At 37.7% G+C, this 27892-nt stretch overlaps 1 protein-coding gene across 1 annotated transcript; it reads left to right on the forward strand.

The window, feature by feature from the left end:
• On the forward strand, window positions 1–27463 carry LOC149076455 (organic cation transporter protein-like). The gene is made up of 12 exons (XM_089244025.1): window positions 1–391; window positions 4032–4276; window positions 6850–7034; window positions 16982–17085; window positions 19582–19736; window positions 21358–21526; window positions 21655–21802; window positions 22102–22187; window positions 22317–22531; window positions 23312–23493; window positions 23892–24031; window positions 27129–27463. Exons 2-12 carry the CDS (start codon window positions 4042–4044, stop codon window positions 27355–27357), a joined length of 1848 nt encoding a protein of 615 aa, XP_089100151.1. The 5' UTR covers window positions 1–391; window positions 4032–4041; the 3' UTR covers window positions 27358–27463.
• The last annotated feature ends 429 nt before the right edge of the window (window positions 27464–27892 follow it).

The raw sequence follows: 27892 nt of genomic DNA on the forward strand, positions 1-27892 counted from the left end.
GAATCTCTTTTCGTATCGTCCATGAATCTGAGTCGAGATCTGAGAGAATCGTATTCTCTTTGTATGTATGTGGATTTCAAACTCATTAGAACTGACCGTGACCCAAAGAGCTTGGGGTGCACGTCAATTGGGGGGAAGGGGGAGGGAAATGTGATATGAGAGGACGGAAAAGAGATATTGTGTGAGATTTACGAGCACCATCACATCTCAAACGATTCCGATTGGAAATTCTTCGTACGTGATCGGATACATTTTTTGATAAGATCTCTCATTTACAGTTTTCATTAGCAACACGGCCTGTTTCGAATTCAATAATTATTATTTTCACTGGTTCATTCGATTCTATTGGAACAGAATCAGTTTTTTTTCCCCACGGACATCGCGATTCTTGGTAAGTAAACCGATTTTTCTTCAGTCAAAACAGATACATTTCGAAACCGATTTTGATTAGATTATGTACTACTTAACATCAATTAAATCCAGCTGAGACACGCAAAAGAAACTTATGCGTTAAAAAAAAGAAAATTTTGCATTTGTGTTGTAAATAAATCCAATGTAAATAAATTCTACGAAAATGCAAACCTCGGGGATTCATTTTGATTAGAATTTAGTTTTAGCTTTGAAGAAACAGAAATTTCTGATTACAGTCGACGCTCGTTATAACGATCCTCGTCGTTCCACGGAAAACGGATGTTATATTTGGAGTTTGTTATATCAAAGGTTGTAAGGGAAAAAAATGAAAATTTTCCATGTCTCGACGAAATTAAAAATTATACTATTCAGTTTGTTAATATATATATACATATATAAAATTTAAAATTTTCTTTTAATAACCTTTGGTATAACAAACTCCATATATATACATACATATGTATATATATATATATATAATACCACAGTTTCGTTATTTTCTAATCTGATGAATTTTCATTGCAACCAGGGGCGTCGGAAGTGTTTCGTACCTGTGGGGCGCTCATCTTTAGTTTCATGAAGGAAATTTTGATGTGTGAATCAAATTCTGTGGGTGCTCGGACCCGTTCTAAAAATTTTCGTGGGTGCTCGAGCAACCACAGTAACCCTGGCTCCGACGCCACTGATTGCAACTGATTAGAAAATTACGGAATTGTGATAACTACGTGCATGCACTCATTTTATGTACCGAATTCTTATCAAAGTTCAAGGTCAAACACATTTTAAGGACGGATTTTTTTAAATTTCTTTGCTAAAAAGAGTCAGGACAGAGCTGAGTTCGGACGTTACATTAGATTGAATGTTCTTTGTTGGTCGATGCGTTGGATGGAAAATAACATTTGATAAATAGAAAAACTACTAAGACTTATCGTACCGATTGTAACAACGCGTGGTCGTTATAAAATGTGTCAACTGTATTTAGAAAGAACAATCATTTGAATCTTTTTAAGACCTTTGGAATCTTTCAAGGAACTTGAAATTTGATCAAAATGATAATCTAAAACAGAGGTCTTCAACCTTTTTCTTAGTCGCGAGCACTGCCTGTACCCGTCATCAAAAGAAGAGCACCTTCACGAAAAATTTAACATACGAATGCATGAAATCAGGATGATTTCAATCCTTGAATGCAATTTTTTCAATATGTTTTAATTGGAACGTATATCAAGTGCTCGCGAGCACGAAATCGAATACGAGCATCGAGCACTCTGGGTACTTAAGGAAGCACCGTGTTGCTCGCGAGCAGCGGGTTGAAGATGCCTGATCTAAAACGTATAGAATTCACATTTAGCAGAATCAATGGGTAATGCATGCTTCACGGTAGAGCTCATCTTATTGGATCCGGTGTTGACAATAGTTTTATGAAAACCGTTTAGTTTTTATTACGACATTAATTTCACAGTGATACCTCGGCTAAAGAAAATGATTCGTTCTGGAATAACATTCGTTAGCACAAGAACATGCTTTCCTATCGGTTTCTATGGAAAACCGTTCAATTCGTTTCCTCTACTGTCCGAAATTTAAGATAAGTTTACAAAACTAAGAAGCACTATAAAATAATATACATGTAATAAAAACTGACCGAAAGCTGAGATGAACGACTTCACAGTTGGATGAAAGAAAATTTAAAGGAAATGAGAAACTTAAGATCTCTTTTTATTTCGTACTGTACACACCATTGTTTCTTAATCTTATTTTTTTTCTCCCGTGGACTCCTTTGGGCCATATTTTTCTTCTCGTGTCCTTCCCCCACGTCTATTCAGGGTGTCCCGCACCCCTTCATCCAGAAGCGAGATCCTTTTAATTTATTGAATCAATTTTTAAAGTAAATAAATAAATATATATATATATACAGTATATACTTATAGTAAACAAAATTTGTAGAAACAAAGTCGATCTCCGGGCTTTTGTGCTAATGAACTTTCCTCTATATGGAGTTGTATGCAGGCCGTCTCAACATCATAGGCTCCGAGAAAAGTAATGTTTTGAGGTCCGGTACTAAGCTGGAAGTAGAACCTTACGTATCAGCATACTGTCGAAAAGCATTGCACCAGATTTCATCATGTAAGCTCCCAAATGAACACGAGGCCATCCCCTCCTTCCCGGGCCATGACTGGATGAGCCCACTCAAATTGAGATGTTTCATGAGCAGTTCTGCTGTGGGTTCTGAAAGTAGTCACAGTTTTTCCGCCGTATTATTTCAATAAGCTTTAGTTCTAAATATTCTTCACAGCTCTCTCTGTGGCTCCCTAATCCACCTGTAAAGCCACCTGTCATTGCCTCCCTAAGCCACCTGTCATTGCTCTCATCCTATTTGGTTCTTAACCATGGTCAAGTAATTGGAAGTGTTTCGAACCTGTGGATGCTCGTCACTAGTTTTACGCAGGAAATTTTGATTTCTGAATTTATCGGGGTGTTCGAACTCGCCCTACAAATTTTCGTGGGTGCTCGCCACTCACCACTGCCCTCCCCCCACGCCAGAATATCCCCGCACCACAAGGGGGGGGGGTGTATCCCCTTCGCTCCAGAGGTACACATATGTGAATATCATTTTTAACAGTTTTAAATGATTTTTAATGATACTTTTTTTCAAGTTACGACGTGGGGTTAACAGTCCTCGCTGGTCTCTTCCTACTCCAATGATTCTAGTAAAGATATCGACCCTAATCGATTAATTAATTAATTCAAAATTTTTCCCCTTTTAAAGGGCATTTTCACATACAATAAACATAGATCAATCAATTTTTTAAATATTTTTTTCATGGTAAGTTTTGGCTCAAGTGTGAAGAGAATATGGACCCAGGTTGAGAAACACGTATACATAATCCAGTAGGCAGTGTCCTCTATGTTGTGGTCAGCTCATTCTTCTGTCTCACTCATACGTACAGATCAAAAAGATAAGTTCCTAAAATGCCCAAACTGTTCAGTTTCGTGCTAACATGGGCACTGAAAACGTTCAAGTCTAGGCTTCTCTTTTTTAATGCATTCTCTCGTAGTTAATCTTCCATTCTACACAATAGACTCAAACAGTTTCTGAAAGAGAAATAGAGATAGGCTATATCCGGAAAGTGACTCCGAGACGGACATAAATTAATCGGGTTCCAGCGACAGTAACTCTGATAATGATTGACGCGAAAATTCATATCATATGAACTTATATTATAAATGATATTTATGAATATTAGTAATAATAGTGAAGGCTGAAATAACGTGAAAAATGTCGTTAACCGAAAAGAAGTTCGTAAGATCGTAAGCCGAGGTGTTATATCACCGTTATTAATAAGAGTCGAATGAATGCCTGAATTTTTTAAAAGTAAATGAAATTTCCAGATTAAACACCCTGCTGGTCTTAACATTGAATTCGGAATTAGAAGAACTACTTCACGTAAATTACTTTATTATTACTAAAATATCATTTGTCACTTGAATTAGGAAGTTCATTTACTTATTTCCATGCTTATTTATGCGGAAATGTAATTAAGTTCATGTTTTGGAAGAAAAAAAGAACGAAAAGAGAAGCTTTTTTTAATCATTCAATGCCTGTGTATATTTATAACCGCCAGTTTTGCCAAAATGAGTGTTACTGAGAAGAAAGAACCAGAGATTGGTGATTTTACAAGCGTCGTAGGTGGTAATGGGCCATGGCAGCGGACCATATTCATCATGGTAGTCCTCACTGGTCTTCCTACAGCGTGGCACACGCTGATAATGCCGTTCCACGCGCCGGACATCGACCACTGGTGTGCGAAACCGACGGAGTATTCTAATTTATCGAGTGAATTATGGCGTTTGTATGGCATCCCATCAGGTATTTGGTTTTTGGTAATTTCATTTAGACAATATGTAATTTATACAGAGGGAAAAACTAAATACATTCCAGCGCAAATAACTCACGAACCGTTGGTTATGGAAACAAACATGCTGTATTTTCAATTACAAAAAGTATACAAATAACGTGCCCATTTTAGATTTCAGATATGCCATTTATTTTACTAGGGGCTGTAAATGTACTGAGATACAAAACTGAATTTTTTATATGGTCCTCTGACCTGTAACTTCCAATTGTTGCTATTCTTTTACTAAGCCTTCCCCTCTCCAAAAAAATCCATGTTTCCAAGTGCAATATTCACCGAGATATTTGAGTTCAAGAATCACTGAAAATGATTCTTTTTAAAAATTGAAATTCCAGAACATAAGAACCATGTTAAAGAAGACCACGGAAACCAAGCAAGATGATCGGAAGCAGGCGACTGCCTGCCTTCGGGGTACTTTTTTTTCTTTTTTTAAAAAAACATAATTTTTGATAAAACGAATGTGGTTTTTGGTTTAGATATGGTACAAGATTAATAAAATAAAAACTATTTCATGAGTATTTTGGCAAAAAAAAAAAAAAAATTAATTGTCAGTTTTACATGTAAAATTAATGTTTTCAATACTTCTGCTATACAGACATTATACAATAAAAACTACTGCTTATACCAACATGCTCTTCACACAGAATATTGCTATGACATTGTTCTGTGCAATGAACTAAAAGTTTTATATACCATCAAAACTTTTTGAGATATGGTTGTTTGCGTGGAAAAATACATATTTTTCGTAATAGTTGATATTCTCAATTCAAAATCATGTAAATTAATGAAAAAGCGCAAATACAAATCTTCATTCAAAGACTCCATTTTCAGACTAAGAGCATTAAATTCGTTCTACTTAATTGGCGATAACTTTGCTTCTAGTTATTCTAGGGATGCGAATGAAACAGTTTTGGATTCTGAAAAAACTGCACTTTATTGCCAATTAAACACATAAACGCGATTTCATTTCTTGTTTTGAAATTGGTCATTTGAAGGCAGGCAGTCACCTTCACCGAGATATTTGAGTTCAAAAATTGCTGAAAATGATTTAAAGAACAGCATACACACACACACACATACACACATTAGGGGGGAAAACTCAAGAAAAAAATTCGAAATATTCTGCAGTTTACCAAAACTTTTCTTTTCTCTGAGTCCCCTCAACTTTTGCAATTAGCAATATCTCAGTGAATATTTAGAAATATGAACTTTTTCCTGAGCTCAGAAGAGACAAGGCAACATGATTTTCATTTGAAGTTAAAGGACTGTGTAAAAAATTAAATTTTGTATCTTAGAACATATACGGCCTGAAGAAATGACACTTTTTCTAATTGAAAGTGTGCTTTTAAAATCAACGGTTCGAAAGATAAAGGGTGTATAAGGACTTGTCATCCTGTATACATCGAGGAGCAGGAAAAAAGCGTCTAGAGTCGGTGAACTTTCTTTCCTTTATTTACAAGTAAAAGAACATTTTCTGTGAAGAGACAAAGAAAGACTACAAAAAAAAAAAAAAAAAAAAAATTATGAATATATAATGAATGAATATCGTAAACCGGAGTAACTGGAGTATAGGTGGGGTAACTTTAGGACAAATATTATTTTCATATTCGAAATCATTTGGCAGGCTGTTTTCGTGCTGTTGTCACATTCTCGATCTAGAATTGTCCACAACAATGAGTTGAATGCACTGAGATGATTAAATATATTCTGAGTAAATGCTTCTCATTGTTGGCGTCTCGTTTCTTCTATTTAGTGATTATCATAACTTTGTTAAGTCACACGCACGCACGCACGCAAATATGTTTAGTTTAATCTTAATTAATTAATATTTGTACAATTTTTCCCCAATTTTTTGTGTTTCAATAAAACGTACATAAGTGTATTTACTTCGCATTGCGGGGTAATTTTAGGACAACAGAATTACGATTCTCCCTATTTATTTTATAAGTAATTTTAAATAATCGGGCATGGTAAGCAAGCTGAGAGTTATAGTTATATTTTGCCTCAGAAATTATACTCTTGTTAACAATTATAGTACGGATACCATATTTATGATTGTGCAATACTTGTTCTAAAGTTACCCCTCAGTTTACGGTAATCTTTAATTGTTCAAAATATTTTATGAACATTACATATTTCATGATCAAGTTTGTGACGTTGCAAGAGCTTCCGTCATATCACAGAAATAAATGCACGTGAAAGATATCTGGATGTAATTAAAATTTGCAATTTCGTTTTATTGCATATAAATTTTATCTTAAAATTCTTAAGTTCAAAAAGAATTTTTTTCAGTATAGATTAATGGAAGTATTATGGAGCTGATATGCATATACACATACTAATATATAAAGCAGATTTTCATTATACTTCTTTCATTTTTTTGTAATAGTTTCATTAATTAATTTTATTCATGAAAATTTATTCCTTTGAACATTATTCATATTTCTCTTTATCTTTCGAATTCTTCATCATTCAATTCTTTTGAACATTAACGATGTTTTGAATATCATTTTTGATTGTATGAAAGATCCGGAAAAAAAGTCAAGTTATTCCAACCGCTGCCAGATGTACGAGAACGTAAACTTCTCTGATGTCTTAGATTATCAGAGAAATGGAAACTCAAGCATAGAAGAGTATGGCGGGAGAACTCTTGTATCCTGCCAGAAATGGGAATACAACGATTCGGTCTTTACCAACACAATAGTAAGCCAAGTAAGTGTTGGTCCGCTTCTTGATTATTACTAGGGTTGGTCCGATAAATCAGTCAATCGTTAATCGCAGTTAAAAATTTTAGTTGAGTAAGGGCCGTATTCACCGACATGGTTCAAACTGTAGTCACAATTTTTGGATAAAAGAGATTAATATAGATTGGTTAAAAACCTGAATTTAACCAATCCGAGTCGATCTCTTATCGAAAAATTATGAGTATAGCTTAAACCATGTCGGTGAATACCGCCCTTAATCGACTCGATCAATCCGATTAAAATTTTCATATAAAAAGTATGTATATTAAATTTATTTACTTGACGAAACCGGTTAGATGACTTGAATGATGTTGCTCTTCATAACATTTTTTATATATAGATGAGTGAGACCATATTTAAATATTCTTAAATCAATAATTTCATCAATTTTTTTTTGGGGGGGGAGGGGAGATTGGGAAATACAAGTTGATTCAACGGAAACTGGAGAGGATTTCAGTTCCAAATTGAGTTTGATTGGAGTTTTAAACATCAGATTTGGCGTTCGGGAAACGTGTTGCCCACAGTACCATTTGGGAACTCCCCCCCCCCCCCTCCCGGATATTTGATACAGTTACTAAAGAAAACAAGCAAGAGAGTATGAAAGTGGTTTCAAAATCAGTGACACCTAAAATTATCAATTTTCTAAAAAAAAAAAGACAAGATCCGAGTTCAAAAATTCCAGGATATGACAAAATATGTTCAGCATATTAAATTGTTTCATGCGGGTGGCCAGAATTTCTTAATCTATTCCTATATTTGTTCGCATCTAAAGGAAATAGATGCTTGAAAAATGAATGAAATATATTTTTATAGCATTAATTAATATCATATAGTCACCAATACTACGTTTGTTATGAATGGTTAGCGTTCAGAATTGTTCTATTAAAATTCGATCAATCAGTCGATTAATCGATTAAAACTTTTTGATCAACCATTTAAAAATTTCAATCGATTCCCAGCCGTAATTATTACTAATTCTAACTTTCTTCATAACAGTTTAATTGATATAAAAACTCATTTGCACACATACAAATATAAATCAATAAAAAAAAGCCATCTTCTGAACATAGTAGTTCATGTTGCGATAAGAGATTGTAAATCTGGTAGATGAGATATTTTGAACATTTTTTATTCTCGTTACATACTGATTTTTGAAAAATTTCAAAATCATTTACGTTCTCATACGTACAACTCTAAGATTTATTGACGAAAGCGTTTGCAGGAGAGCACGAGAATTTCTCAATCTATATATTTTTTCTCCTTTCTTATTGCTTGAGTGTAAAAGAAATTCTTTCTGAAAACTCGTTCAAATTCTAGCTTATCTCTTAGAGATAGTGATATCTCTTGGTTATTATAAACAGTTTTGATCATTGATCTTGAAAAAAAAATTAGGAAGGTTGATCGAAGAACGTCATTAGGAGAAAAAAAAATTAACCTATCATCTACGTATAATAATAATAATTTATTTGCTTATGGGGTCAGACCTATGCAAAAAAAAAAGAAGAATGGTATACAAAAAATAAAATTCTACGTATAATGTTACGTTATTGATTTATCACCTCTAACATTAGATCCTTCATTGTTTTCTATCCTTTTCATTCCCAATATATATATAATATATATAATCTCATTTTCAACCACCTTATTGTTTGTTCGTAAAAGAGAGAAAAAAATAGAGGATTTTTTTTCATGCTTTAAAATGTTTCCTCTCTGCCGCTCGCTATACATCTAGTAAATGCTGCGCGCTAAATTCAAGCAGAATTGTCTGACCGAAGGGTGCACAGCCTCCATCCCGCGAGACGGCGGGGCTATCTGGTACGGGAAATTATTCGCAAATTACAAAACACGCTAAATGCAACAGTTTGTGACCCTCGAGCGCATATATATGACCAGTTCTAGGGATACCCTGTAAATCATGCTGTTAGACCACGGGAATAACGATTTTGAAAAACTGTGAGAATTTAATTTTCTGGTAACGATCACCTCGAAAGAGCACGTTCCAAGAAGACCACGGGAAGAAACTCGATGTGAATTATTTTCTAAACTAGTTTGAAACGACGAACTAGTTAAAACGATCAAGTTCTAGGTAAAGTAAAACGATCAAAATTCAGGGATGATCGAGAAAATTCAGTTTTCGGAAGATCATTTAAATAAAGTTCTACGGATGATGAGAATTGTTTAAATCTCGAAGACCATGGGAATCGTGATCAATGCAGAGAGGAATCGTGCTCAAGGAAGAGATTGAGAGTTGTTTTAGAAATTACATCCGATACAGGAGAAATTATTATCGTGTTCTATGAATAGAATGCATTTCATGTTCTTCAAAGACAACGTAAATAAAAGTAACCGTTCCAAGAAGACCACGAGAATAACGGATAATGTCACTGGAATGTAACAATCAAGTACGTCAATCATCAACCACGAGAATCAAGTTCTAAGAAGACAACGATCAAGTTGTGTGATTAAATAAGTCGAGAAGAAATTTTTCGAATCGATTACTACAAGGACTAGTTTTTATGGCAACGACCGAGATGGACACGAAAATCATTGTTTTGAAAAGAGAGATCTCTATATAACAAATCTATGAGAACCGATTTCCCAAGACAGCGAGTTTTTTTTTTTTTTTTCCAGGAAGAGCACGGGAGTTATTGTCGCAAAAAAGACGTTTCATGTTCTAGAAAAATCTAGGAGAATCACGAGCATTGTTCTACGAGGACGTGAATGGGCTATTCAAGTATTACTTCAGCAAAATTTCGTCAGCTCTATCTCTCTACCTCCTAATACACATTGGGATCAGAGACGTACGTGGGGGGAGGGGGTCATGTTCCCCCAGATGTGCACCCCCCCCCCCCGATGATCAAAAAAATTTTTTTCTTTTATGCAAAAAATATTTAAAAAAAAAATCAAAATATCGAAAAAAATACCTTTATATGTTGTTATAAGAAATTTCTGTTAATTTCAATACTATTTGAAGGCTAAGAACTCAAAATTTTTCTCTTCAAGAATATTATTGCGACCCACAATCTAACCCATATATGGTGGACTCGTGACCCACGGGCCTACTGTGGCCCTCAGCCAAATGTCGCCCATTGATGTGGCCAGCCACCTCAAACTCAATTTTGTAAAAATGGAGATTTAAGCGGCACATTTACATTATTAAGATCGCAGATCGCTTATGTGACCCGTGGCATAATTCCAGAGCATTTAAGCGGCCCGTGGCACATTTTCGGATCACTCGAGTACGCCCATTGCACATTTGCAGATTACTTAACTGAACCGCGACACAGTTCCAGAGTATACTTTAGTGGTCCGTCGTGGCACATTTTTAGAGATCCCATAAGTGACGTGTGGCATAGTTTCAGAGCACTTAAGCGGCTCGCAGTGCCGTTCGACATCACTCAAGTTACCCGTGGCACATTCCCAGATAACTTGAGTGGCATATTTACGGACCATTTGAGTGACGCACAGCACATTCTTGGAGCACTTAAGCGGCCCTCAGCACATTTCTAGAGCACTCAGGTGCCCGGACACATTTCCAAATCACTTAAAGGATCCGCAGAACATTCAGAAATCACTAAAGTGGCTCTATATACGTGATATATCAATTACTTAACTGACACGCGAATTTAATCTATAACCCCCTTCCCCCATTAGTTCAGATACCTACAAACTAGGGAAAGGCTTTTCTCGTTTCACATAAGTGAAGTACCGGAATCGGTATGAAAATGTAGATCTGAAGGGAGCCTTCTCGAAAACAGATTACCTGAAGATGTTGGAAAAAAAAAAAAACTTCGAAAATAGTTATGGAGGTGGAATGTGAATAAAGAGGACTTGCGAGAGCATGAAAATACGCTAAGCGACCTGAATTTTTCGATGTTACACAGCAGTAATAAATATGTAGCCGCTGATAGGCTTGCGCTAACAATCTGCATAATGATATTGAAGTGCCAATCCAACAATCGGAACGAAATACAAAGCTAACCAGAACTGAACTGGTCGTCGAAGCCCGTGAAACAAACCGTCGTCGGTACTCACAAGTAGGTAATAAGCAGGCAAATGCGCAGCTTCCCCCTCCAGTTCTGAAAGACCCTATCGCTGCAAATTACTGGTTACCGTGGGGCTTCGTTTCGATTAGAATGGATGGTAATACGAACTTCGAAACTACTGATGGGTGAGAAATGTGAATAGAGGTGTGAAAGAGCACCTGAGCACATGCGGTAAGCCAAACGAGTTTTTCCAAGTTATACGCAGTAAACCCGTAGCCGCTGTTAGGTTTACACTAACAATGTGCGTACTGATCTTGAAGCGCCAGTGTTAAAATTCTAAGAATCGGAAGGAAACGGTCGTCTTGGCCCGTAAACGAAAGCGGCCGTTGTACTGATCTTGAAGTGCCAGTACAACGCTTCGCGGAATTGGAACGAAATGGTCGTCCTGGTTCGAGAACAAGAATTAACATTCGGGAGTACCGCGTGTCTAAAACTTACTAGTTACCGTGGAGTTTTTGTTATTGATTAGAATGGATAATGATACCAACTTTGAAACTAGTAGCGGGGGAAGAACGTGAATTAAGATATTTTCTTTGAGAAGAAAGGAAGTTGCCAATGCAAAGAAGTACAAATTAGTCAGGTATATAAGAAACGATACTCTGTTGCCGCAAATTATTGGTTACCGTGGGGCTTCGTTTCGATTAAAATGGATGGTGACACGAACTTCGAAACTGATTATGGGGGCAGAATGTGGATGAAGAAATTGAAAGAGCGCATGAGATTGCGCTAATCGATTACGATTTGTGGATGCTTCACGGCAGTAACCCAGTAGCCACTGTTGGGCTTGCGTGTACCATTTGCGTTCTGATCTTGAAGTGTGTCTCGCTAATAGGAACGCAATGGTCACCCTGGCTTGTAAGCGAGGATGCAAGGGACCGTCCTTCTGATCTGTAAGTGCCGGTGGGATACTTCTTAGAATCAGAACGACATGGCCGTCCTGCCCCACAAACGATCACTGAAGTGGTCGTGGAGAAGTATGGAAGTCGATGCGCAGGAAAATGAGAAAGTGGGCCAACGGTTACTGCACATTATTGGTTACCGTGGGGCTTCGTTTAGATTCGAATGATACGAACTTCGAAACTAGTTACGGGGGCGGAATGTCAATGTGAAAGAGCATGCGGTAAGCCAACTGAATTTTTCCATGTTGCGCGCAGTGAGAACGGAAGGAGCCGTTGTACTGATGAAGTGCCAGTGCAACACTTGTAAGAAGCGGAACAAAATGGCCGTCCTGGCCCTCAAACGAGAACGGAAGTGGTCATGGAGAAGAATGGGAGCCAGAAGTACAATAGATTTTAGGCAGCGAAATGAACAAGTGGTTCTCCAGAACTGGAGGTCGGTTGTTGCTGAAAATTATTGGTTATCGTGGCGCAGCGCCGCAACTAGATGCTTGATCAGCCGGACAAGCATGCATTTTGGCACCTCCTTGTAATGCTGAAAGAGAGATAAAAGGATGAAATTTTCGCCCCTTCTGGCCCGGGGCACAAGACCCGCCTGCTCGCCCTCCTAGTTGTGGCTCTGCTGTGGATCTTCGTTTGGATTAGAATGGATGAACTTTGAATCTACGTAGCATTTGTTAGGCTTGCGCTAACAATGTTTGTACTGATCTGGAAGTGCCAGACCAACACGTCCAAGGATCGGGACGAAATGGTCGTCCTGGCCGGCAAACGAGAACGAAAGGGTCGTCGATGCCCGTAAAGAACAGAAGTGGCTGATGCCTGACATTATGCAGCCAAACGAGTTAGTGGCCTTCCAGAATAGGAGCCTTAATATCGCTGAAAATTACTGGTTATCGTGGGGCTTCGTTTCGATTAAAATGGATGGTGACACGAACTTCGAATCTAGTTAGAAGAGCTGAAAGAGCATGAGATGGCGCAAAGCGATTAGAATTTGTGGATGTTTCGCGGCAGTACGCTTGATCTAACCATGTGCGTTCTGATCTTAAAGAGTCAGTATCAATTCTAAGAATAGGACCTAAGTGGTCGACCTAAGAAAAAAAAGGGGCCGTCGTATTCTGGAAGTGCCGGTGAAACACTTCCAAGAATTGAATCGAAATGAAGTGGCCGTAAAGAATGGAAGTCGTTGCTTATACCAGAAGTAGTTAGTGGCCTTCCAGAACTTGAGTGCTGATGTCGCTGAAAATTACTGGTTACCGTGGGGTTTCGTTTCGATTAGAATAGGTGAAATGTTTAAGAGGAATTGAAAGAGCGCACGAAACTGCGCTATTATTTGAATTTGTGGATATTACCCGGGGGGGGGGGCAGTAAACCAGTAGGCACATTAGAATTGCGTTAACAATGTGCCTACTGATCTTGAAGTGCCAATGCAACACGTCCAAGGATCGACACGAAATGGTCGTCCTGGCCCGCAAACGAGAACGAAAAGGGTGTCCAGGCCCATAAAGAAGAACGGAAGTCGTTGCCGATGCAAGTAGTAGACATGCAGCCAAACGAGTTAGTGGGCGTCCAGAACAGGAGCTCTAATATCGCTGAAAATTACTGGTTACCGTGGGGTTTCGTTTCGATTAAAATGGATGGTGACACGAACTTCGAATCTAGTTAGAAGAGCTGAAAGAGCATGAGATGGCGCAAAGCGATTAGAATTTGTGGATGTTTCGCGGCAGTACGCTTGATCTAACCATGTGCGTTCTGATCTTAGAGTCAGTATCAATTCTAAGAATAGGACCTAAGTGGTCGACCTAAGAAAAAAAAGGGGCCGTCGTATTCTGGAAGTGCCGGTGAAACACTTCCAAGAATTGAATCGAAATGAAGTGGCCGTAAAGAATGGAAGTCGTTGCTTATACCAGAAGTAGTTAGTGGCCTTCCAGAACTTGAGTGCTGATGTCGCTGAAAATTACTGGTTACCGTGGGGTTTCGTTTCGATTAGAATAGGTGAAATGTTTAAGAGGAATTGAAAGAGCGCACGAAACTGCGCTATTATTTGAATTTGTGGATATTACCCGGGGGGGGGGGGGCAGTAAACCAGTAGGCACATTAGAATTGCGTTAACAATGTGCCTACTGATCTTGAAGTGCCAATGCAACACGTCCAAGGATCGACACGAAATGGTCGTCCTGGCCCGCAAACGAGAACGAAAAGGGTGTCCAGGCCCATAAAGAAGAACGGAAGTCGTTGCCGATGCAAGTAGTAGACATGCAGCCAAACGAGTTAGTGGGCGTCCAGAACAGGAGCTCTAATATCGCTGAAAATTACTGGTTACCGTGGGGTTTCGTTTCGATTAAAATGGATGGTGACACGAACTTCGAAACTAGTTATGGGGCAGAACATATATGAAGAGGAACCGACAGAGCATGAGATGGCGCAAAGCGATTAGAGTTTGTGGATGTTTCACGGCAGTAAGCTAGTAGCCAATGTTGGGCTTGAGCTAACCATAAGCGTTCTGGTCTTGGTGACAGTATCTTTTCTAGGAATAAGTGGTCGTCCTGTAAACGGGAACAAAAAGTGCCGTCGTATTGTTCTGGAAGTGCCGGTGAAACACTTTTAGGAATTAAAATGTAGTGGCCGTAAAGAAGTATTTTCCTATGCCGGAAGTAGACATAATGCCGCCAAATGAGTTAGTGGCCTTCCAGAACTTGAGCGCTGATGCCTCTGAAAATTAATGGTTACCGTGGGGTTTCGATTAGAATGGATATTGACGCGAATTCCGAATCTACATATGGGGACAATGCGAATAAAGAGGAATCCAACACTTCTAACAAGCGAGAGAAACGGGCTGTAAACGAGAGGAAAAGGGGTCGTCGCAATGACCTTGAAGTGTCTGTGGAACACTTCTGAGAATCCGAACAAAATGCCCGTCTTGGAATTCGAGTAGAAAGGAAGTGGTTGCATGTTCAGTAGGTATTAGTCAGGCGCATGAGCACGTGCCCTCCAGAACTGGTGCTTGTTGTTGTTGCAAACTATTGGTTTCCGTGGGGCTTCGTTTCGATTAGAATAGGTAGAATGTCTAAGAAGAATTGAAAGAGCGCACGAAATTGCGCTAAGCGATTTGAATTTGTGTATATTACCCGGGGGCAGTAAACCAGTGGGCACTGTTAGAATTGCGTTAACAATGTGCCTACTGATCTTGAAGTGCCAATGCAACACTTTTAAGAATCGGTATGAAATGGCCGTCCTGGTCCGCAAACGAGAAAAAGTGGTCTACATCGAGGAGGATGTTATTCTCCTCGACGTAGTTAATTTTCCTCAGAAGTAGATATTAATCAGTCAGATGAGAAAGTGGTACTCCAGAACTAGAGCACAATGCCGCTGAAAATTACTGGTTGCCGTGGGGTTCGTTCCGAAATGGTGGATGGTGATACGAGCTTCAAAACTAGTTATGGGGCGAATGTCAATAGAGGTGTGAAAGAGAGCATGCGGTAAGCGAACTGAATTTTTTTGTTACACGGCAGTGAACCAGTAGCCACTGTTAGGCATTAACAATGACCTTGAAGTGTCTGTGGAACACTTATGAGAATCCGAACAAAATGTCCGTCTTGGAATTCGAGTAGAAAAGAAGTGGTTGCATATGTTCAGAAGTAGATATTAGGCAAATGAGCACGTGTCGTAGCACGTGTGTACTGATCTTGAAGCACCAGTTGAACCCTTCTAATAATCAGAGCGAAATGGCCGTCCTATCACTCCTATCCCACAAACGGGAATGAAAGTGGTCGTCGAGAAGAATGGGTCTTTGCCGATGCTCACATGTTGATACGAGGCAGGCGAAAAGAAGTTGCAAATTATTGATTACCGTGGGACTTGAACTACCCCAGACACCCACGTTAATATTCCTTACGGAACCTCCAACGTAAAGGGTAGCAACACCTCCCCAGTCCATCAAATCTATCCATCTGATCAAACATGAGAACACTTTCAAAGTATATGGGTAAAAAAAAATGAAAATATATAGTAAACACTAGAAAACGTAAAAATTAAACATTTGTGGAAGCACAATGCACATCACGGCCCAAGAAAAAAAAGAAAAAAAAAAATGAGGGGGGGGGGGAAACACAACAAAAATGCAAAAATGGTAAATGCACAAGAAATGCAAAGATTAAGTATATATGGTATTACCATAAGGCTTCATTTCGATGAGAATTCTCTATGTAATGAAGTCGAACACGGGTAAAACACCTACAATATACCACGGGAATGGCCAAAATACTGTTGATGAAATTCGTAATTAAAGATTCTATTCTTATATTCTTAGGAAAATCATCATGTTCCAGGTAAGTGGAGCCGGGGTACTGTGGATGTTCGAGCACTTACGGTAATTTATGTCTTGGGTCTGAGCACGCAAAGATCTAGACCAGTTTCCCAACATTTTTTGTCCTCTCTATCTCGCCCCCTTCTTCACAAATTTTTTCTCCCATCGCCCCCCAACGCAATCTAACCCATAGGATCCTATGTTATACCCGTAACTTCTACCACCCCACTGGAACATTCCATCGTCCACCAGGGGCATTAACGCCCACATTGGGAATCACTGATCTAGACCATAGTTTCCCAACCTTTTATGTCCCATTCCCCCCTTCTTCAGAAATTTTTTTTCCCATAGCCCTCTAACGCAATCTAACCCATAGGATCCTATGTTATACCCGTAGCTTCTACCGCCTCCCTGGAACATTCCATCGCCCCAAGGGGGAGTTTACGCCCGCGTTGGGAATCTGATTCAGACCGAACACTTCTGACAACCCTCGTACACCAAGACTGGTGCTTTTATTGTTTTGCCTCGTTAGAAACTTATACATTGTAGTCATATGGGCGATACACGAAAACTGTGAACACCCAACCTCATTTTCACTTATTTAAAAAAATAAATATTTATATTCATTTTTAATGACATATGAAGTTAAATGAAAATTCTATCATTTCAGTGGGACTTGGTATGCGACAATGCTTGGAAAGTTTCCACCGTGAATTCCCTTTTTATGGCGGGATGTCTTACTTCTGTGATATTGTTCGGGCACATGTCTGATAAGTATGTTTTGATTTATAGTGCGAATTGCCGAGACTTGATTCCAGTTTTGAAAATAAAATTATCCACTATTTATTTACGACAGGGCGTCCATAATTAAAAAACCTGAAATTTTTTGGAGGACTTCATGAAGTGATGGGAATCTGTTTCAGGGGGGAAAAATAGTTGCACATATCGCCACCGGAGAGCGTTTCACCTTGAATACCTGTAGTAAACATGTAAGTTTACGTGATGTCACGTAGCAGATGTTATAAAACTTAAAAACATTCGCGGAGATCTTGTTTCACAATGTGGTTATTGCTCACAATGACGATAAGTTTACGAGATCGCGGTTTCTTGGTCAAATTGTTTTAGCAAAACAGCAATTCCGCAGTGACTGCGCTACGGAAATATCGGACTTGGAAGAGGATTCGAAAAGGTCTAATGAATGTTAAAAACCTTCGGAGTATGATAAGCAAATTTGAAACCACAGGATCGATAGCTATTCGTCCTGGAAGAGGAAGACCCGTTTCTATAGAGGCAGTAAAGGAGGTTTCGCTTCAGGTGGAAGAGGACAGCTTCGAATTCTCGTGGTAGCAACTAGTGTCAGGCGTGGATAGGCCACGTTCAACTGTCCATAAGATCATGCGGAATATCCTCTGATATTATCTGTACAAACTTTCAGTTGTGCAGCGGTTGCTTACACATGATTATGACGCCCGACTCCGGTTCTGTCATTTACGAATATCGTATTAGAATAATTATTCTAATGCCTAATTATTGAATGAGAATATTGAAAAAAAAAACACGTGGCCATTCGTATTAATGAGCACAGACGTTTATGCAATGTTTGATTTGAACATATGAATAAAGAGAAAGCAAAATTATTCAATTTTGCTATAAAAACAATGCCATTTTTATTTTCCATTGCCTCTCGCTTCATTCACGTTTGAAGAGAGCCTTGCGCGAATCATGTCCTCGTTCTTCCAAGATTGTTGATACGATATTCGAATGAACTGGATTGCAGAGTTCTGTGTACTCGTTTCCCAGTTAAAGCCTTGACTTAACACTACCGTATTAGGCTAAAGAGCCCAAGAAGAAAGAAAAAGCCTCAGGAGAACAAAAATTGCAAGAATTGTTGAAGTGGGGACATTCGAAAATGGAAAAGTGAATACGATCGAGTATAGATTAGACGTCGTCATTGTACGTTCTTGTTAGAATTTTTACTAATAAATCCCTGTTTAAGTTTGTCTTGATGAGTGTTCACTATTTGGAGAACCTAGGGTCACTACATCGATTGAGAATTGAATATCTTTATATTTCCTCGATAATTGTTTTTTTTCCTTTCAAATTTAAAGCTTTTAACTTACACTTCAAAATTTTTGAAGTATCTATTCACAATCAAAATTTGTACTGACGTTATAACACTGGGAAAATGCGAAATGGCGATTTCGACGAGACCCACACGTAAAACAAATGATTTGCAGGATTAGATCAGTGTTTCTTAACCTTTTTCAGCTCATGGCCCCCTATGGATCAGATTTTTTTCTCGTGGCCCCCCTATCCTATCCAGGGCCCCTCTCCCCTCATCAAAGATTGAGATACTTTATTTTTTTATTATGAATGAAATTTTAATAAATCAGATCAATCTCTGGAATCCTGGCTAGGCACGGACTCAAAAATGGCGGATTATCATCTCTCCCAGGAATCAAATTATATGTTAAAAAACAGTCTGTGTAAAATACGGTACGATCCAACGAACATGCACGATAAATCGACCCTCCCAACACATCAACCGTTGCTCTGGCGGCCCTCCATACTTAACTGGAAGTAACAGATGAAAATCATAGTACCAGATTCCCATGTAGTGCAGTCCCCCTCCCTCCATTATAGACATGAAGACCCGGGTCATGCCCACATAGACCCAATTATTAAGATGACCCTGGTTCTATGAACGGATCTGATGAATTCTGAAAGTAGTAATATTTTTTTCAACCATGTTTCACTTTTAAAGCTTTTTTCTCTTCACAGCTCCCTATGACTCCCTTCACCCCCTGTCGTGGATCACCTTTCTTCTGATTTTCTCCCATGGCCCCCTAGAACATCCCAGGACCGCAAGGGGGCCATATGGCGCCAGGTTGAGAAACACTGGATTAGATGACCAAATTCAAACCAGTGTTTATCAAAAAAAAAAAAAAAAACTGTAGTAGAAGGGGCGGAAGAGAAAGAAGTTCCTTGAAAATTATGTGTATGCCGCACCTTTAATTCCTCACTGGGAGGATAAATGCATTTTTTTAAAATTCATCTCTTACCAAAAACTTCGACTTGAGGAAAAAATTTTAATACTGAAATAATATTGAAGTTTCTTCTCTGGAGAAGAGAGAAAACTTCGAATTAAACAGATATTCGAGTTATCGGAATTCAAATTATCGAGAATTGACTGTATTAAAACGTAGCTTTATGTCAAGTCATTATGTAGACATGACATTAATTTCTTTTATTACATGTGCTTTATTTAAGGTTTGGTCGCAAGCCGGTCATGATGATAGCCATCGTAATTGTCATCGTCGCTGGAATCACTTGTGCGTTTTCCACTTCGTACATGATGTTTGCGGTGACCAGGTATTTCCTCGCATTGGGTTCTGATGCCGTCTTCGTAGTAGGATATATTATATGTGAGAAAAAACGAAAATCACTCTTTCCAACTAACAATCTCTTATAAATACACGAAATTAACAATGTACAGTAAGACACCTCTCTTTTGCGGACACTCACGAGAGAAAAAAATTCGACCGTAAAAGAGGGGGTGACCGCATCGACAATATAAGATGCGTTTTGAATGTCTGGAAAATACATAGTTATTGTACAGATACAAAATTAAAGCACAAAAGTAATATCATACAAAGTTTACATACTGAATTTACATCTTTTGGAAAAACTGGATTTATGGTGGGTTTTGTTGAGCATTTCAACTTCTAACACTGGCCGCATGCGGCACAGTAACTAGGCCACCTTTGGTATATATATCATTGGCTGAATATTCTTCATTAATTTTTGGCAAAAATTGTACTCCTTTCTTCGCACACTTCATCATTGACATCCACAAATTCACTCCCAATTTCTTAAATGCAATTTCGTGACGCGCACGTAAACAATTCCACCACCCATTTGAAGCTTTGAAGTTGATGAATCCGAGTTCTGCAGATTCTTGAGCATTATCTTGTAGAATCGAATAGGAAACAGGTAAATTCTTGCTTCTTGCTGAATCAAACCAATCGTCACAACTGCGTCTATGGCAAGTCCTTTTGTCTTCGGAAATTTATTTTTCATGGTTTTATTTCCGTTTTTCAGCCATTCTTTCTTGTTAATGTTCCTTTTACTTCAAAATCGAACAAAACAGTGTCCTCTCGATATTGAATTCATTTGCAAGAGCATGAATTCTTATTTTGCATTTTTCACTGTATTCGATTACATCAATTTTCTCTTTTCGAAATCTCTTCTCTTAGTAACAGGGAACAATGGTTCGTATTAAAAATTAGTGATCATATTAAACAGCGTGAAATCATGTAAAATATACGAGAATAACCAACGAACTGACACCAGAGTTATAAAACATTAACAAACTTGAAGCCAAAATCACATTGGAAAGTAGTCAAAAAGGGGATCACGTACTAGAACTTGTATTGCCATCTAGTGAGCATAATTTGAACCAAAATTGCAACTATTGGTGTCCGTACAGGGGTTTTAGTCTACAAACGGATGGAGAAAATGGTGTCCGTGACCGTATCTGATGGTGACCCCCATCAAGCATGGGTTTGAAATACATTATTTGAATAGGCTTTGTGCCGGGATATTTTTATTTGGCCGTAAAACAGGGGCGACCGTTAAGAGGGGTTTTACTGTTATTCCTTCATTGTTCCTCTAGTACGAGTTTAAATCATTACTATTGGGGTCGGGGTGCAACTAGATGTTTTGAAGGCTTGGCTTATTCCTTGGTAACCCAGGGCAAGAGCGCATTTTGTAATGTTGAAGGATAGGTAAAAGAGGGAGTGAAATTTGCGCCCCCTGTGGTCTGGTGACTGGGGAACCAGACCTGCCTATTCTCCCTTAGTTGCGGCCCAGGTTCGGATTTAGGTAAATTGTCTACTAAGTTGAACAAAACTAATAGGAACATTTTCTATTTACTCTCTTGAGACAGAATTTTTTATTCACTTTTCACAAAATCGAGTTAGAATATCTTTGTTCATGTAAAAAAATAACGTGAAAACGGATTTTTATGAAATTTGTGAATTCTAGTGGTCGAAATAGTGGATACGAATCACCGCTCTGTGTATGGGATGGTCGTGAATTTCGGATGGTGCACCGGCTACGTATTATTACCATTGATAGCCTACCTTTTGAAGGATTGGTTCTGGATCCAAATAGCTACAACGTTGCCCTGCATCGGATTTTTATCAATGTGGTGGTGAGTTATATCACAGTATTGTCGTTTATCTGAAGTTCTCCACCTTCTTTTATTGATTCGAATGTTTTTTTAAAGGTAAAAAGGTAACCAGAATAAATATTAGAGGGAATCATGATCTGATTTTACAGGTTAGTTTCAGAATCTCCACGATGGCTTCTGGCAAATAAGAAAATCGACAAGGCAAGGACGATTCTTCAAGCTGTCGCAAAAAAGAACAACGTACCTCTGCGAGACGTAGACGAGTTTCTCAAAAAATTTGATTCCATGAACGTGCAGGTAAAAAAAGTAAATTTACACGTGGCGTAATTTCGGAAAGATGTCGAATAAATGACTAAATGCGTTTCTTAACTTTCTGTGTTCCATGGACTAATTCTAATAAGACGAAAAGGCAGGGGACTACACCCCCCCCCTCCCTTTCCTTGCGAGTAAGATGAAGGCCACAGACACTTTTACAAAAAAGTGCTACAAAAAAATACACGCGAGGTGTTGTAGATCTATCGAAATATGACCTATTTTATTTTTATACATGTACTGTATGTGATTTTGATTTCTAATATTTTCCTTTTTCCCTGTAGAAAGATAGGAAGAAAAGTGGAAATGTCCTGGACCTCTTTCGGACTCCTGGACTGTGGCAAAAAACATTGAATCTAGTCTTTTGTTGGTAAGCTCTGATTTCTTCCAATATTTTGAAGAATACGCGTCACTTTTCAACTTTCACGGGATAACCGAAGTTAATTCAATCCGTACAAACATTCAAAATGTTGCTTATATTGGATTAATTTATTTTCAGGTTCGTCAATTCATTTGTATACTATGGACTGAGCTTCACTGCAGGTGATTTGGCGGGAAATGCGTTCATTAATTTCGCTTTGAGCGGTGCAGTCGAGTTCCCAGCCTACGTGATATGTCTATTTGTTATCAAGCGATTGGGAAGGCGACTTCCTCTCTCAGTAACTTTATTAGCGGGAGGCCTGTCCTGTCTCCTCACGATATTTCTAACCGGAGGTAAACTCATTCGAAAGTTATATTACTATGTATCTTCTTTATTCCCGCGAAGAAACATGTGATCAGGGACGGGCTTAAGTATTTTGCGGTCCTCTAAAACGGGGTTTCCCAATCCCCGTTTTAGAGTGATCCCCGTAACCATTAGAGTGATTCCCAATCCCCTTTACCATGAATATTCTGGTGCATGCCAGGTTTACATTGGCACCCGAGAATGAATATCAAACTGTATTTCATGATCATAAAAAAACAGTCGACAATAAATTTGGACGATAGTGCCCGCTGCTCATCGACAAAAATTACAAGTGTACCCCAGGCACCCCAGGGGAAGGCTGTCTGGGGCCAGAGAACCGATTATCTATTCAGGGCCGACACTCAGTCCTCTTTCAGCAGGACAAACATGCATTATGTGTATAAGTATTCTTCCTATAATTTTGAATAATTTTATAAGAATTTAGCCCCCCCCCCCCCGGTTCTGTGCCCAGGGCACTAGATTCACCTGCATTTTTCTCTTGGCTGGGAGGGGAAGGGTGGATGCTGTTAAAACCCTAGGAAAGAGGTTTCAATGCCTGAATTTTAGAGGTCTTGGACACATTTTTAAGCTACTTGCTTTGTTAAGAGAGTTAAATTCAAAATGTAATCAAAGTAGTTTTATCCCGTTTTGCGGCCCCCAGAATTAATCGGCCCGATGTGGCCGCACCCCTCGCGCCTGCCTAAGGCCGGCCCTGCACATGATCGTATTGTTTTCATGAATAAAAATTCAATGGAAATTGTTTTTTATAGACTTGGCGTGGATAAGCGTACCGCTGGCGATGTTTGGAAAGTTTTGCGTCACGGCATCGTATTCGATAATCTATGTCTATACTGCTGAAATATTTCCTACTGTCGTTAGAAATACTGGCGTGGGAACATGCTCTTTGGCTGCTCGCATTGGATCGATTCTTGCGCCTTTCGTCAAGGAACTAGTGAGAATTTCAAGATTTATTTCTTTTTTCTGTGCCTATTAATGTTCTTACTTCCTCTCCATTTTAAAAAAAAATTAACAATAACTTGAAATGCAGTCGTTAAAGGAAACAGACCTTCCATCTATCTAATTTGGATGTCGTGAGGATGTAAAACCTCACGAATTTACTACGATTATGACAGCATTCTCAAACCCGCGGTATTGCAGATCGTGTCGGGAAAATTCAGACAGCAATTCGCAGAAAAGAAAGTTCACCGAGAAATGATTATACAGTATATCCCAGACTTTTCCTATAATCTAAATAATTTTGACTTGTCGGGATTATGATCGGAACCGAAAAATTCTATGTATAATACAGTATTTGCTTTAATTTCATAATTAACTTCGGATTCGTTACAGGGTAGAGCTACTCATCCGGCAGTTCCTTTGGTTTGCTACGGTGGTTTGACCGTCATCAGTGGTCTTCTTATACTTCTACTGCCGGAAACTAACAAATGCGAGGTTCCAGACACCTTAGAAGAGGCAGCTGATTTTGGCAGGTGAGGTGAAGCATCATGATGTACAGGGTTAACCAAATTCAGATTTCTCAAGAGGGCTGTGAGAAGTTTATCTTAACTGAAAGGGCTGTACAGGGCTTTCCATAAGTCGAAACGATGCGAAATTTGGCCAAATGACACTCCGATTGATAGGTTTTCTCATCTTCCATGAAATAAAAAAAATTCCTCAATATAGGTGGTGATATAACAACATTGAAACGTGACATTCAAAACTTGAAGCGATTTCCATCATAGGCAAATTTGATAATATAAGCATTTGTCGAGTTGGATTGTACAGTAAGTATAAGAAAATGCACTGCCACAAAGCATTTGTTTCTGGTTCTCTGCTCTGCTCAACCGTACCATGTAAATAGTATACATTTTTTTTTTTTTTGAATTTCTAACGATTCGGTACACGCCGGAATGTGTGTTCTAAGTATATGTGAGGCCTCTTACTTATTTTGTCGAAGTTATGTTTGTATCCGTGTTCTGCTGGTATCTATCTTCCATACTTAATACATCTCTATTCTGCTGCAAAATGCCAAAATATCTAGTGTAAGAAAAAGTTTTGCTAATGAAGCTATCCGAATTTCGTGTCAGTCGGGACCTATCTGGAATTCCTTCAACAACTCTCTTGTGGAGACAACACTATAACCACAGAGTAATAATACTATAGAGTGCGCGCGAGGGGTTACCGAAAGGCTGGTCAGGGAATCTCGCTGGCAATGCTTTCCTTATGGCTACTCGTATGACGATCTACACGCGCTGTCTTATTTTCGATTAGAATGGCCAACACTTGCGCAGCTTTCGGATGTTCTGAGCGGTTTAGGAAAGGGGGACCAGTATCCTTTCACAAGGGAATACTTTTTTGCTTATTCCCCTTCTTATAAATTAAAAATTGGAATATTAAATTGACGATGCAATGGATTTCTGACGTAATCTCAGTTTTTAACGACTCCATTTTGGATTTAATTCAATTAAAGTTCCAAGTTTTGGTAAAATTCAAATGTCATGAATCATTATTAAATGTTTTAATAGAATTTTTGGCAATAAATGATTGAAATTGTGAGTTTTATGAAGTTTTAACTGAAATATACGTCTCCGCAAGATTTGGCGAGATTTGGCGAGCTAGTGAGTTCATTCGAGTTTTGCTCAACTTGGAAGAAAATATGCTTTTCAGGAGGAGAAATTTATGAAAAATATTCTATTTAAATAGAATGTGAGGAAACCCCCCCCCCCTAGACAATTGCAGTTTTGCATAAAAGTGCATAACAACCTCTAAAAATAATAGTATTTTTACAAACTATTACAGAAAAGAAATTTTTTTATTCATTAATTTATGTTTGTTGTATGTGAAATTGCCGCTTCAAACAAGAAAATGAATTATTCAATTGATTTTTTGAGTCAATATCTGTACTAAGACCTGAAGTCATATATTGTGTACCTCAGATGTTATCTTGAAAAAGAATCATTCTAAAAACGATTTAATACCTTAAATTAAGATTAACATATGCATACTTTTGGAGCGAAGAGATTACATATGTCATATATATATATATATATATATGACATATATATATGTCACATATATATATATATATATATATATGTATATGACATGTATAAATATTATATTATATATATGAAATATTATATCCTAAAATATTATATATATATATATACACACTTTAAATTATTACATATATACTCTACATGGAATTTTAATTCTTATAATTTAGAGAAATTGATGATGAGATTCTGTAATTTTCTTGAATAAAATCTATTTTAATCCTGAAATATTATGTAAGTGTTTACAGTTTTGTGTGATGAGGTTATAAAAGGTTTTTCAGGAATGTTAGAAATGAAACTTTTTCTTATTGTTTGAATATTATTTCATGACTGAATATGGTATGAGTGTGAATGTGTTACATTACATAACATAATATGATGCATTATAATTAATTATACATTAATTATGAGTATATAGAGTAATTGTAATGTTCTGGAAAGATATATTTTTGTTTTAATAACCCCTCGTATAAATAAATTTTCGAAATTAAAAGCGACAAAGTGAATGAAGAGAATATTTAAAAATATAAATGAATTAGGCTTTACAACATATACGTTGTTCCGTTTTCCAATATTTGTTTATTTTATAGAATTTATTTTTTTAAATCTGATATTCCCTAAATATTTCACATAAAAATGAGTGAAATTCATTGAAAAAATGAAGGAAAGTTTTCATCAACTTGATCGAATTGAGTCAAATTTCGTTACAGCAACATCCTAGCTTCTGCGAAAACACGCCAAATGTAATAGCGCAGAACCTGTTCTTTCCCCGACAATACTGCTCATCTTTTCTTCACGTTCGACAAGTTTTATGAATAGCGTGCGCGGTCTATTTATATCTTAAGTCTATGACTATAACCTTGTTCATTTCTCGTATTATCATTGCAGTTGCAAATATGTGTTATACTCAAATTCTTTTACTCACACAACTGCTATTTTATTTTATTTTTTTGCATCTATATAGTTGAACAACTTAATCGTCTAATAGAGATAATTCAACGTTATACGCATGCATTAAGTAAAGTACAGTTAAATTTTTGATCATGGGAAAATGCTCTCAGTTAAAAAGTATCCAAAGTTAGTTGTCACGTCTAACATGTCATTAGTTCTAATGACATGTTAGATATGTCATTAATTTGGCTAATCATGGGCTTTTCCCTAGAGAGTGGACAGGTGTAATGGAATGGAAAACAAATTGAAAACTACAGTATGTATAAGCGTGTATGTGTTACGGTCATAAGCTGAGATAGGATTGAACGTCTGGGGGGGGGGGGCACGGTCATTCTTGTTTGGGGGGGCACGATGATGATGATGTCAATACACATGTACATTAGATCAGTCGTAAAAAAAAAATTGTTGACAATATTAAAAAAAATACGAGAGCTTGCATTTCAGGCAACACACTGTCTTTGCATGATTCACATAGAGTTTAATAGTATAAAAATGTGTCATACTGACAAAACATGAAAATTCATGTATCGCCCGTATCCTACATGCACATTCATTAAATATTTTTCTTTTCTTTTCATAGGCGAAACAAGAAGAAAACACGCAGTTCCTGTGAAAGTAGTAGAAAATCCCCTAAGACGATATTAAATATGTGTTTTAAAAATAACAAGAGTAATGACAACACTTCGATTCATCCCAGTGCGATCAGTATGGAAATTCCTGCGTGCAAATCTATAGCGGACAGAGCTTTTGGTTTACCTCAAGACTGCAATGATACAGTGAAACGTTCCGAAGTTCAGTCGAACTTATAATAAATTCATGAGTCGTAATACCCGATAATGAATATGGTTCAAGCACGTATATATAGGGGCAACATGATTTATTAATAAATCATAAAAAAAAAAAAATCAAAAAGTCCATGAGTGGATGCAGGGGGGGGGGGGAAAGCAAGGTGAAGTGTGTAGTTGGAGAGAAAATTTCATTTCATGAAGATGGATTGGGTTGACACACTATCTTATGTGTCAACCCTTTATCTTACAAGAGAGACATTGGGGTGTGACACCAAAATTATTAATGTATTTTCCATTCATATGGCTAGGGTAATGTGACCATCGAGGATGTGACTCGTATTTTTCAGTAACTTAGGCCGTTCTGACTTTTTTATAATGAAAATCTATTTCCAACAAAACTATTTCTATTTCTTTTTTTTACTGAAAACAAGGGTTAAAATTATTTTCCAAACTTATATAAATTATATTATAATTCTAATTATATATAATTATATAATATTCACGAACTATAAATATACTTATTACCTTATTCTGCCTCACATATTTGTCATGTTAA

Source organism: Pholcus phalangioides, unplaced genomic scaffold (genome assembly GCF_987345545.1).
Source record: "Pholcus phalangioides strain wild (caught in Gottingen) unplaced genomic scaffold, Ppha-v1.0 ptg000015l_1, whole genome shotgun sequence".
Taxonomy (NCBI): domain Eukaryota; kingdom Metazoa; phylum Arthropoda; class Arachnida; order Araneae; family Pholcidae; genus Pholcus; species Pholcus phalangioides.

Coding starts and splice junctions, on each gene's coding strand:
- LOC149076455 (XM_089244025.1), top strand. CDS start 4,042: ATGAGTGTTACTGAGAAGAAAGAACCAGAGATTGGTGATTTTACAAGC. Junction 4,277..6,849: donor TTTGTATGGCATCCCATCAG/GTATTTGGTTTT, acceptor ATTGTATGAAAG/ATCCGGAAAAAAAGTCAAGT. Junction 22,532..23,311: donor CACGATATTTCTAACCGGAG/GTAAACTCATTC, acceptor TGTTTTTTATAG/ACTTGGCGTGGATAAGCGTA.